General features: G+C 40.4%; 1 protein-coding gene across 1 annotated transcript; it reads left to right on the top strand.

The window, feature by feature from the left end:
• The first annotated feature begins 9,283 nt into the window (after positions 1 to 9,283).
• LOC147615451 (uncharacterized) lies at positions 9,284 to 12,648 on the top strand. The gene is made up of 10 exons (XM_086778998.1): positions 9,284 to 9,723; positions 9,779 to 9,786; positions 9,921 to 10,021; positions 10,107 to 10,238; positions 10,314 to 10,626; positions 11,026 to 11,283; positions 11,381 to 11,596; positions 11,754 to 12,004; positions 12,086 to 12,160; positions 12,265 to 12,648. The coding sequence occupies exons 1-10, from the start codon at positions 9,284 to 9,286 to the stop codon at positions 12,646 to 12,648; spliced, it is 2,178 nt and encodes a 725-aa protein (XP_086635124.1).
• Positions 12,649 to 13,088: the final 440 nt, after the last annotated feature.

Consider the following 13,088-nt stretch of genomic DNA (forward strand, 5'->3'; position numbering starts at 1 on the left):
TCTTAGGGTTATAGTTCTAAAAGAGAGTTATACTCATTTAAGAAATGCATTAACCTATTGAGACTATATGAGTTTTGCATAGAAAGAAAATTTATGGAGTATGTCTATGTGGAAGACCTTGTAATCAAAGCCAAATTTCCTTTTACAAAAGAGAGACCTTGTGAATAGACAAATATGCTCTGCATGGGCCTAGGAGTCTTATCCCAATGAGATTTATTCTTTTTGAAATGTGCATATCTATTTAGACCAAAGGATTTTTTTTTGAGAGAGACCCTCATAGTTCCTTCCTATGATTGCTTAATGCTAAAAGATATGTCAACATCATATCCACCAACTTTGTGGAATCTTCCCAAGGCAGAGAGTGTTTTATGAATGCATAGGCATTGACCCCATTCTTAAATCATTTTCCGTTACAACTCAAATAATATAATTTTTAAGGATACCCCTATGGCCCCCCGTTCATAGGCCTAAGTAGTGACTAACTAGCCAAACGGCCAGACTAACTATGGCCCCTCGTTCATAGGCCTAAGTAGTGACTAACTAGCCAAATGGCCAGACTTTATGATAGCATGCATGGAGATGGATTTACTAGTGATAAATCCTCTTATGCAAATGCTTATGCACTCTCACTTAGAGGCCTTCAAGCATGATAAAAGTTATCTTACATGTATGGATATCTCTATAAGGATTCCATACAACCTTGATCATGTGGCTTCTTGTGCATTATATATAGAGGTAGTTTTTTTACTAATTACACTTATATTTTTTATTGTAGACTTAGACAATAAAAGAAGTCCAATAGACTCTTATGTTGCACGGTATGTGAGAAAGGATGATCCCCTACCCATATTTCCAATTCCAATCGATGACATGGTTGAGATCAATAGCATAGCATTTATGGTCCATCTCTTAACAATACAAGGAGCGGGTCTTGGGCTATTTGTGCACACACCTCTTGCAAGCGGTGCAACTATTCTCCACTATATGGAGGACATAAATATCCTTTCAATATTTGGAAGGAATTGTGCAATCTTTATCCATGGGCTTCAAAGTACTCATTCTTAGAGGACCCAAAAGTGGATTGTGAGAGGAAGATCTCATATATATTCTTGGTGATGTACAAGATGGAAATGTGGCGGGTTATATAAACAATTGTCAAGGCATGACAATAAGCCCAAATGTATGTTTTACACTTGTCGCATATATACCACCTTGGTATACACAAGACACAAATGTGGATTCAGTTGAGTATGGTTATGTAATTGTTAAAACCTTATGTGACATTCCAACTAGGGAAGAGTTGCGAGCTGCTATGAATTCTAGTGGCATTGTACACTCCACAAGAATGTTAGATTATGATTACTCTTTAATGTCACTTTTCTATGTATATTGTTTTAATTATCTTGTTGTAATTAAAATTATATTTTGGGAATGTATTTACCATTGAGGATATTTTGAAATTTTCACATAGATTTATCTTCAAACAATGACTTCCTCGAAATTAAATCTTTTAAAATTTCTAGTATCTAGGGATATGGTGATATTCTTGAAGACACAAATGACCTCTTGTAGCACCAGGTATTGTTGAGACACCATGCATTGTTCAGACACCATGCATTGTTAGGACCATACGCCTAACTATTAATCCCACACCCTCTTGCCAAAGAAAGGCCTTTTTCACATTCTAGAAGGGTGTGTTTCAAGAGATCTTATGCCCGCCCGCTGCTTGGTAATAGTACTCTTATGGCAGGCCTTGCTATCGTCTACATCCCTCTTACTAAAGTGAATCCTTGCATGTGTGTTAGTGGAAGAGACCCTATGGCCTCTTGATTATAGGCCTTTTGTAGAAGGACCTACTATCAAGATTACACCTCTCTTACAAAAAAGAATTGTCATTCCCTCTTCCTAGAGAGATGTGTGTTTCAACTAACCCTATGGCCACCCGATCATAGGTCTCTCTTGTACATGGTTCTACTATTGTCTACACCCCTCTTGTTGTAGCACGAGAGAGGTCTAGTGCTTCTTTTATTGAAATATAGTATGTGGCCTTGCCTTATCCTAAAGAGAGTACTCTCCTAGTGATAGGCACAAATCCATTAAGAGTAGAGGAGATCTATGTTGAAAGGGACCCCATGCCCCTTGGGACAACTCTACACCCCTCTTATAAAAGGAAGGCCTTCCCCTCATGCTAGGGTGACCCTAAGGTCCCCCAATCATAAGAATATTGTGAAATACCTTTCTCATCATCTACATGCTAAGGTGACGCTAAGGTCCCCCGGTCGTCAAGCATCTTGTGAAAGACCTTGCTATCATCTACGCTATCTTACAAAAGATTGGGCTAGAGTTTATGGTACTGAGAAATGGGTGTTTCAACTAAACCTATGGCCCCCCAGTCATAGGCCTCTTATACATGGTCTTACTATCTTCTGCATCCCTCTTGCTAACAAGATTGCACCCCTATTGCAGAAAAGAAAGGTATTTTCCTCTTCCTAGATAGACGTATGTTTCAGCTGACCCTATGGCCCTTTGGCCATAGGCCTCTTTTGCATGGCCTCACTATCGTCTTCATCTGTGGCCTTGCTCACATGTTATTAGAAGAGACCCTAAGGTATCTTGGTCATGGGGCTTCCTTTCAAGATTACACCCCCTTGCTAAAAAGAAAGGCATTCCCATGAGAGTTTTCCCCTCATACTAGAGAGATGGGTGTTCCAAGAGACCCTATGTCACCCAGTCATAGGCATCTTGTAGAAGGCCTTGCAATTATCTGCATCCCTCTTACAAAAGAGAGGCCTTTCTATCATGATATGCTAGAAAATGTATTACGGACAGACCCATATTCCATCATGATTTATAGCTTGACCCTAGGCCTCTTGTGGATGATCTAACCAACCTATCATCTATGTCCATCTTGTAAAATAGAGGTTTAACCCTCATTTTGTTAAAACATAGCATGTGGCAGTGCTTGTATGTTAGTGGAATATTGCACCCCTCTTGCAAAAAAGAAAGGTATTTTCCTCTTCCTAGATAGATGTATGTTTCAGCAGCGTGAAGTGTCGAGCGTGGCGAGCGAAGGAAAAAAAAAGGGCCATCATCATTGCAATATCCAAATTATGAACCTCAAGGAAGCTTGTATTTCCCTATGAATAAAGATAAAAAGTGCACATCAAAGAAAAAATTAAAATTTAAATCCATTACAAACATGACTTTAAAGAAGATCCCAAAAAGAAATACATTATAAGTTTCATTGCAGTATGAATAAAGACAAAGGAAGCTTATATTTCCCTATGAATACAAGTAAAAAGTGCACATCAAAGAAAAATTGAAATTTAAATCGCTTAAAGTAAAAATTACATCGTCAAGCCACTAGCAGCAATGCTTGCTACAACTCATTGCAATTTGTGAACAACACCAAAAATTAAATACATTGAAGGAGTTCCAACATGGACTATGCGCAATACCAAAAAGTAAAAATTACATCATCAAGCAACTAGTCGCAAAGCTTGCTGCAACTCTCTTTTAGTGAGGGCTGCTTGGTGAATAAACTTTTGGTGATCCTCATTCAAGTCCAGCTCATGCATATAAATAAAGTAAAGGTGTTTGCAAGGCATGTATCTTTTGCCTTTGCGATCCCGATTTTGAAAGTCATCGCATGTGCAAGAAGGAAAAGCTGAAACAGTAACCAAGTAGTTTTGTCCTTTCTTGATGCTTCCTTCAGTCGATAAAGTGTATTCAACATGCTCCTTTGGCACAACAACCCTACACCCATGAACAGTGCAAATAAGCTCTGCAGCCCTTTTGATTCTATCCCGCATTTCTTTGTTCACCACCCTGGCAACAATCACTAGCTTTCCATTGCGGTTCATGGGTCGCACATCAGCATCATCATGACTTGCAAGAGGAGTCCCTACTTGTTGATGTGCCTCTGCACTAATGTTCTTTAAATCAAAGCCTGCCTTTGACAATGCAGATATTTCTATAGAATCCAATGAAGTTCCAATTGCAACGGGCCACACAGCAGGTCTAGTACTTGGTTTCTCGATTACATTGTGAGAGGGCTCCCAGGTATGGTCAACATTACTTCCACAAAACCATACAAATTGTTTCCTGGTTCCAGAGGGGATTTCAATGAGTCCCTCAAAACATGGTGCTGGCACTCCTAGTAATCCTGCCCTACCTTTTTTATCAATAAGTTCATTACATTTTTGTTTCTCATTTCTCAAGTATCCTTGGCACCGCACCTTACTCCCTGGTGTTGTCCTTCTGATTGCCCACCTTGTTGAATGTATTTCCACCTCTCCCTCATTATGTACTTCCTGCAAAACATTGGGTGCACCGTGATGTTGTGTGTTGTAAGTGACATACTCATACTCTGGTCGGTGTGAATCTCCCTCTTTGATAGGATTCTTTAATACACCTCATCTTTTTCGCCGAACAGACCTAGAATCACCATCTACGGAGAGAGACCTATTGGCAGCCCCCAGCTCTACAGTAGCCTCATTTGTGAGATCAACAATTTCTCTTGCCGCAGGTGGGATTGCACTTGTTGAGGCCCGTCTCTTAAGTTTCTCCAATCCAGGACCACATCCAAGGTGGCCACCCTTAAGATAGCTATCATATTTTGACTGTTGGATTAGAGTATTCAAAAGGTCATTATAGCAAGCATTGTAGAGGGAAATGTATTTCACCCCATCATTGGATGCCAGCCAACTCCCATGCATAGACTCCGCCAAGTTTTCTCTTGGAACAAGGTACTTTTCATCTCCCTCCATGGCCTGCATATTTGAACAAATTTAAACATAAGATAAATGAATCAAAATTACAATGCAGGAGTCAACTCCATATTAGATTTTCTTACCTTGACCATGTATTCACCCCAGTGAGCTACTCTTGCATGCCACCATATATAACCATGTTTGCAAAGCTGAGATATTGGTTTTGTCAGCATGACCTTCTTGCAACCATGTCCAAAGATTGTCCAATTCCTGCTCAGCAGCCTCCTCTGATGGTGCTGCTTTCCATGCACGACATCGTGACTTGAACTCCTCTTGGCTATGAGAGGGAATGCATTTTTTTGCATGATGCTGCATGCTTTGCTCCCAATGAAAGGAGCAAGACCTCTCTCTTCCAACCATGACATTTTCAGGGCCTCCATTAAAAACTGTCCTAACTGCTCGCCAATTAGCCTGAGCCTCATCAGCCATGAATCCCTTGAAACATGCCTTCTTGTAACCCTTTTTCTCCATAACCATATTCAACAATGTCCAAAATAAAATCTGGGACTCTGTGTCCTCGACCTTAAAATCCCCTATTGCAATGGTCTGCATCTCTTGCACAAATGGATTATATACATGGCAAGCCATGGTCGTCCAGTCATGCATTCTCTTCACAAAGTCAAAGAACACCCAACAGCCACCTAACTCACCTTTAGGCCTCATTTTATTAACCAACTCTACTCCATTACCTGGTCCTTGGGTTGACATTTTAAAGACATGACACCTTTTGAAGCTTGACAACTCTATCTGCCCAGGGAATGCAATACTCTGAAAGTAATCAAACATCAATTTTGATTTGAGCTTTAGCAGAGCCTCAAAGTCACCACATGGATGTCCAAAGTCAACTTGTGTGTCTCTCCTCCAACGTGATAACCTTCTGTTGTCGAGAGCAGGTGCTAGTTTTGCCAGCAAGACACTTAAGTCTCTGTCAGACACTTTAACATCTCCTTCATGTTGTTGAAAAAGACAAGATTCCATGACAATCTCCTTTGCTAGTTTTAGTTGAAAAGATCTGGGTTTACCACCAATGTCTCTAGAAACCATTCTACTAACTCATTCATGGACATTATCCAGAATTTGTTTAGAAACACCCTCTGCAACTGGATGCATGTGGTGGCCAATATGTATGACACCTCTAGACACCTTTCTACCTGCAATCTCATTGGGAAAACAAAGCACCAGCTTGCATGTACATTGAGCGACGCAAGTTGGATATGACTTGCAATAAAAGCACTTAAGGCTTCCAAATCCTTCTGTTGTTGAGCCCTCTCGACAAACTCTTGTTAACCGACCAGTCCAATGCTTCTCATTTTTTACTTTAGATCGTTGCAAGCCAGTGCATAAGTTGTTAAGGCATTGTAAATGGCCACCACACTTTCTGTATCTCACTACTCCCTCAAATCCAGATATGCTGCTTGTCATCTCATTTGTCCAAGTATGCCCATCCAACTTGCTTTCCATGCCAATGGTTCTTGTTGAGGGATTTGCATAGGGCAGCTCGAACATTATATTCCCATCATATCTATTAGGTAGCTCTGACACTTGTTTTATTTCATTAGCTTGCATAAAAGTGTTTCTCAATGAGTTCCTCAATGGAAGATTTCTGAGTAATTGCACTATACTGACTGTAGCATCATCGTCTTCTTGAAATGTGTCACCTGTAATCCTCTTTTCAACTTCAAGATCTGTAAAATCTTCATCTTGAGAAGGGATGCAGGGCACCTTATCTCCACGAACAATAAATACCTTTCCAAACTGAAAATCCAGGTGAAACATTACTTCTTGTTCTCTAAGGTAAGATGCAAGATCAAAATACAGGCCATCATCCGGATCACCAGATACTTGGTGAAGGTGGATGGATTCCTCTATCAGGCCAAAATGTAAAGACAATTCTCTTTTGGACACCTCAACAAATCCAGCCATTGTTACGAACTCCATCTGATTGAGACCATTCTCATCCTGAACAATTGCTTTCTCCATTGTCAAGAACTCATCGACTTGTTAGAGGCGACACTTCTTTTATAAAGAGTGTCCTTTTTATTTTTTGTTATGAGGCAAGATCTTTAATCAAATAATTATTATAAAAGGTTAAAAATAGCTATTATTTATAATATGTAGCATAAAGAGAATATATAATCGTATAATGCATTAAACCCAACAAGTGTGTGTGTCATTCAAGCCGCCGCCTCCTTTTTAAAGAGAGTTAAAGAGAGATTCTCTAGATCCGCTTACCAGAGGGGGGTTGGGCGAGTGGTTAAAGTGAATGGGTGGGTGAGTAAAGGATGTAGGTGCAACCTAATATCTCCGGAGAGACAGAGAGAGAGAGAGCCCATAGAAAGGAATTAAGGCTAGAGATTGATGGACGCGAGTGTGGGAGACCCTGGAAAGTGAACTCGGATTAGAGAGAGAGAGAGTTAGAGAGAGTTAGAGAGCCTTTAATTTGGGTAGGTGTGTGTGAGTCAGAGAGCCTTTAATTTGGGTGTGTGAGTTTGTTGAGGCTAATTCGTTGCATCTCCCCCTGAGCAAGTTCGTTCATCTGCGCCGGAGCAAGTTCGCTCTCCCGAACATTGCCTTCAGCCTCTGCGCCCGAGCATTGTCTTCCGCCTCTGCGCTCGAGCATTCTCTTGAGCATTGCCTTCAGCCTCTGCGTGGGATGAGGAGATCCGTGGGCAGCACATATGAAGCATGCGACAAGGAGATCAGTGGGCAGCAGCAAGGTATTTCTAGTCCATTTCGCCAGCGAAATAGTGTGTGTGTGTTTCTGAGCAAGGCGAAGAATATTAGTTTGTGTGTTTGTTTGTGCGCTCGCCTCCTTCTATCATGCCCTACCGCTCATCTATGGCGTAGACAACTCATGTATGGTGGATGTAACTTAGGCGTAGAGATATGGTGGGACAACAATGCGTATAGATATGGTGATCAACCAAAAACACACACCCACACTATTTCGCCAGCGAAATAGTGTTTGTGTGTGTTTTTGTGGTAACCAAAACTCACACACACACTATTTCGCCAGCGAAATAGTGTGTGTGAGTGTGTTTGTGTAGACAACATGCACTTTTGATGCGAGTCGAAACCTTGTGAGCCTAAACTATGGTCACTTTCCTCTCATCCTCTCATCTGATCAAGAATAAGAAAAGAACCTATGCCAGCACTGCAGCACCAATAGAAACATGCATGAGCATTGGAGGGATAGCTGATAGCTCATGAGGGCAATTAGGGGTAAGATATGGCACAAGAGCAGTAAATTACAAATTACAGACGGATCAAAAACACACACCCACACTATTTCGCCAGCGAAATAGTGTTTGTGTGTGTTTTGTGGTAACGAAAACTCACAACACCCACACTATTTCGCCAGCGAAATAGTGTGTGTGAGTGTGTTTGTGCGCTCGCATTTTCGTCCCGAGGCAATAGAGGTGTGGCGGATCCAAATTTCAGACAATCAAAAAGACACACCCACACTATTTCGCCAGCGAAATAGTGTTTGTGTGTGTTTTTGTCGTAGCCAAAACTCATACACACTATTTCTCCTTTTCATAGTTGCAGGATTATGTCGTGATGGCCAAGCTCAGAAGATTATCAAAAACACACACACACACTCATTGCAGATTATCAAAAACACACACACACACTATTTCGCCAGCGAAATAGTGTTTGTGTGTGTTTTTGTGGTAACTAAAACACACACATACACTATTTCGCCAGCGAAATAGTGTATGTGTGTGTTCTTGTGAGCATACCTATCTATCCTCCACTCAATGCAATGTGGAAACCTTCCCAACTTGGAGTACACATCCATCCTCCACTCAATGCAATGTGGAAAGGTATTTGTGATGAAGACTTTTTCGATTTGAATTGAAGGGCATGTGTAGAGCGGTGATGATGAAGACGAGAGAGGCAAAATATTTGCCTTAGGTAAACACTATTTTGCCAGCGAAATAGTATGTGTGTGTGTGTGTTTGTGAACAGGGCGAAGACTATTTCGCATTTATGTGTTATGAAAATTTTCTTATGCCTTGAAATTTCCTCGTTTTGGTTAATTGAGGTGCATGAATGCCTTGAAATTTGTGAATTTGTCTTATGCAACTCTGAATGCATGTAATGTCAAGTGTTTTTCCATCCTTATGTATTTCGCTGGCGAAATAGTGTTGCAAAGAACAATGTCTTGTATAATCACTTGCTCTTAATGTCTTTTGTAGTCACCTGCTCTTGGAAAAAGGAAGACATCAACGGCCAAGAATGTGGGAAGAAAGCAAAAATCTCCACCTAGTGATGGCAGTGAAAAGACCATTGAAATGGCAGAGAGTGGTCAAGGGAGTCACATTCAAAAGGAAGTTAGCAAAGAAGCTGGAGACAAAGTTCTAACTGAGCCTTTCATACCGATTCAACAACAGGTTGATGCTTCTAGTGACAAGGATGAGAAAGATGTGGATGATCTTATTCCACAATCCATCATCAAGCCACATGGGTCTGAGTTCATAGACAGCTTGGCACTTAATCAGGGTTCCATGCCTCCATTGATCCCTCTGTGTAGATGCTTGGTCAATGAGAGGGTGCGAGAGCTTCGAAAAGATCTCTCTTTGTTAAAGAAGGTTTTTGAAGAGGAAGGATATTTGATGATGAAAGGTATGTTTGTTCTCTCCATAAATCTACCAGATGGCAGCACAAAGGATGTGGATGAAGATATCATGAAGACATGGGACAAAAACTGGCAGCTTATCAATGAAGAGTTTGAGGAGGAGATTGCATCTAAAGATGAGTGGTCTATGTTAAGTGGAAAGATGTTTTATGTTTGGGAGGGAAATCACAGGACCGCTTCTTGGCTTGAGAGCATCAAGGAGATGTATCGTAATGATAAGAAGAGACATGTTCGAGTTATGGCGCAATTCATTGTGCCTAATCAACAAGATGAGATGAGGCTTATCGCTGCACTTCAAAGAATAAACATGTGAGTATTACACATTTTGTATATTCAACATTGTATTTATGGTTGTTTTGATTAGTTCTTATGGTTGTTTCTATTTATTTCATGAAGAATGAATGAAGAGGCTATTGTAAAGACAAACCTCAAAGATTACTTATTCCATACAAGCACGGTTTGCTCTCTTGATCCATCTAATTTCACTGACTCCTTCACGGAAGAAGATAAGAGGTCAATGGAGAAGGCCAGGTCTAGGGAGGCACAATCTGGAAGGCGAGTTTGGTATCCTCTCACTCAAGCTATTCTTGGACCCATTGTATATGGGGTAAGTACTTAATAAAGGTGGTTAAGAATGTTACTTTGCTATCTTTGTCATTAAGTGTGTTTTTAATGGCTGTTATTTTTTGAAGAATAAATGGAAATCAGATTTAGAATTGGCAATTACGAAGATTCCCTCAAGCTTGGCAAAGGATGAGCATATTAAGGCTGAGACACTAGCTAGGAGGAGTGTCGTTAAATCCTATAATAGAAGGATGACACGGGTTTGTATCTTCTGCTTTTGGTTCTTTGGCATCACAAGCATTTCTTCTTCTAATTCTTTTCTGTTGGTGGCACAGAATCTTTCGGTGGTAAATCCATCTAATTCAGAGGAGTGGTTCAATGTATTATGGAAGTTGCCCTTTGAGGATGAGAAGTTTAAGATCTCAATTGAGAAACTTTATGCCATTTCTAGTGCTGCTTGTTCCCAAAATCTCAAGCTGAAAATGTTAAAGATGTTAGGTGCAAATGAGAACTTTCGGCAGAGCTACGGTATGCCACTTGGAGATCACCACTACATTCCTTGGCTTGCAAAGGAGGTTTGGATGGATCAGGTATTGGAGGATGCCACACGGCTTCTACACCAAGTGGTAGATTCTACTCAGGGGGTGAATAAGGTGGAGCTACCTGCCGATGTGCACATAGAGACTTACTTTGCAGATATTGTAAACCGTTATAGAGGAGTGCTGTTTTATGAACTCCAGGAAGAGATGAGTGTGGCAACTCCGTCAGCCAAGCATGTGGATCTGAAAAACTCCTCAAGACGGTTGGTTTATAGGTAATTCTCTTTTTGCATTGTTTCTTGAAATCTTATGAACCGTGTTTATTTTTGAGTTGATTTATTATATCTCTTTTGTAGGTTTTTAATGCATCTAATAGCCAAGAAAACAATCAATGGTCTGCCTGACATATGCAAGGCTTGGGTTGTGATTTCTCCTCCAACCTATAGTATGTATACCTCTTCCATCTTTCGTGAAGGTAAAGATCCTAATGGAGTCTTTATCTTGACGGATTGGGAGAGAAAGCATTGCCCTTGGTGGATTGACATGAAGAAAGGAGAGTGCCTAGAGGAGGAGAAGGAGAGATACCTTCAACATTTAAAAGGAGAATGCAAATCTGATTCTGGGTCATCAGGCGAGATGTCAGAGGAGCAAAGGAAGAAAATGGAGGCAGAGTTGAAATCTATCAAAGAGAGAGAAGAGCTAGAGATGCATGCTTTGGGAAAAAACAAGGGGCATCCCTCTCAAAAAAAGGGAGATGTAATAAAAGGTAACATTGGGTTCTTCTGGATTGTATTTAAATATTTGTTTTTAATAGTTTTCTGGATTTTATTAATTTGTTTTTTTGTTGGACATACTATCTATAGACACCCGTAATTTGGAGAGTCCTATAGCACACAAGACAAGTACCAAGGGAGCTATGGTGTATGCTCCACTTTCTAGCTTTTTGTTCGTGGAGAAGCATGGAGTCAAAAATCATTCCAAGGTTTGGATTTACGATTACATAGTGCTTGGAAAAGAGTTTGCATCCGGAAACTTCAATGAGGGGTTTGCTTTTATGAGGGAGTTTTATGTGCGTTTGGGTGAGGTCCAAAGATGAGAAATTCCAAGCCAAGTAGTTGGAGTGTTGACCTTACTTTCATTGATCTTCCTACTGGTAAAACTTTTTTAATGTATACTCCTTTTTTGTGATGGTGTTTGTGTAAAAGGAACTTGCTGACATACATGATTAATATGCAGGTTTGCCTATTCATGGGTTTCAAGGTATTCCACAATGGAATGTCCTTACAGATGACCACATGAAGTTCTCTCTATTGGCGGCATCATGTGTTATGGATGATATGGGATGGGTCTTAGTGTTTTGCTTGAGTTCTTCTCTTGTTTCTGTGGAGCGCTTTGCAAAGCGTACAGGCTTGGAGCTAGGTTTCAGATGGATTATGGAGAGCTCTAAGTCATTATCTCTGCTACAAAAGCATGGACATATGCAAAAGGTTTAAGTCTATTCACTTGAATGTTAATTCTTGCTATTTGTCATCTAATATTGTGTTGTTTTTTCTTTGTTGCCTGTATAGGTGAATGTATTTTATGCTTTGGCATTCCACAAGAGGGGAAAGGATCCTCCTTTCAATAGTGAGAGTGCATTAAAGGTTGGATGACACTTTCAGTACTTATTAGGAGTGCATTGAATTTAAATGATTGGAGGTTACTTTTGAATGTGATCACTTAATACTATGTGTATTTCAATTTGTAGGTGGGAAATATTTTGCAGCAGGACCTCTCTTGTGAGATTATTGGTCATTACTTACCTTCAAGCAATAGAGCACGACGTGGTGGAAAAAGTGGTAGTTGGCGAGGGATTCTAGAGAGGAGTCCCTCTCATATGCTTATGTTTACTGAGACTCTTTGCCCACGAACAGGTACAATATTGGAGTTGGGGGCTGGGACAGGGCCTATATTAAAGGCATCTATGCACACCGGTCGTGGTTGCTTGGTCATTGATAATGATGAGGAGATATGCAAGGATTACCTTTCACCATATATAGAGGAGATCTATGGCACAAAAAAGGTGGCAGACCTTGGAGAAAGTGACACATCCTCTGGTGATTATGAAGTGTATGATGCACCATCCGACTAGTAAGTAAAACATGCATGTCTTTCTATTACATTTTTTTTTTCTCTTTTTCTTTGATGTTGTCATGGAAGTTTAAAGTGAGTTACCATGTTATGCAGAGGCAATGGCAATACACATGACAAGCACCACTGTGGATGATCGATCATTGGGACGGGAGAAACGTAGGAGAAGGTGTATTTTTCTTGATGATGAAGCAAATGAGAAGTAGTCTTTTGCATAGCGCTATTTTTGGATTATGTGGATTCATGCTTTCCTGTCCCCCCACACAGACTCATAGCTTCATTTTTTGAGCTTGATAGATGATGTATTACTTGACTCTTGTATTAGGTGGATTGCAGGTCTATGTCATAAAGGATTCACAAGCCATTCTCTTGTTTTGTTGGTACTTTTTGTAGCTTGATGATTAATGTTTTTCTGTAGCTTCATAAGATACATGAGTATGT

The sequence above is a fragment of the Cibotium barometz genome, chromosome 40 (genome assembly GCF_041138505.1).
Source record: "Cibotium barometz isolate CiBa-2024 chromosome 40, ASM4113850v1, whole genome shotgun sequence".
NCBI lineage: Eukaryota > Viridiplantae > Streptophyta > Polypodiopsida > Cyatheales > Cibotiaceae > Cibotium > Cibotium barometz.

Bases quoted from the DNA above. Each gene is read 5' to 3' on its own strand.
- LOC147615451 (XM_086778998.1), top strand. From the start codon at position 9,284: ATGCCTCCATTGATCCCTCTGTGTAGATGCTTGGTCAATGAGAGGGTG. The intron at 10,627-11,025 runs ATAAGGTGGAGC...TTATCTTGACGG, and splicing joins AGATTCTACTCAGGGGGTGA to ATTGGGAGAGAAAGCATTGC. The intron at 12,005-12,085 runs GTTTAAGTCTAT...TTGCCTGTATAG, and splicing joins AGCATGGACATATGCAAAAG to GTGAATGTATTTTATGCTTT.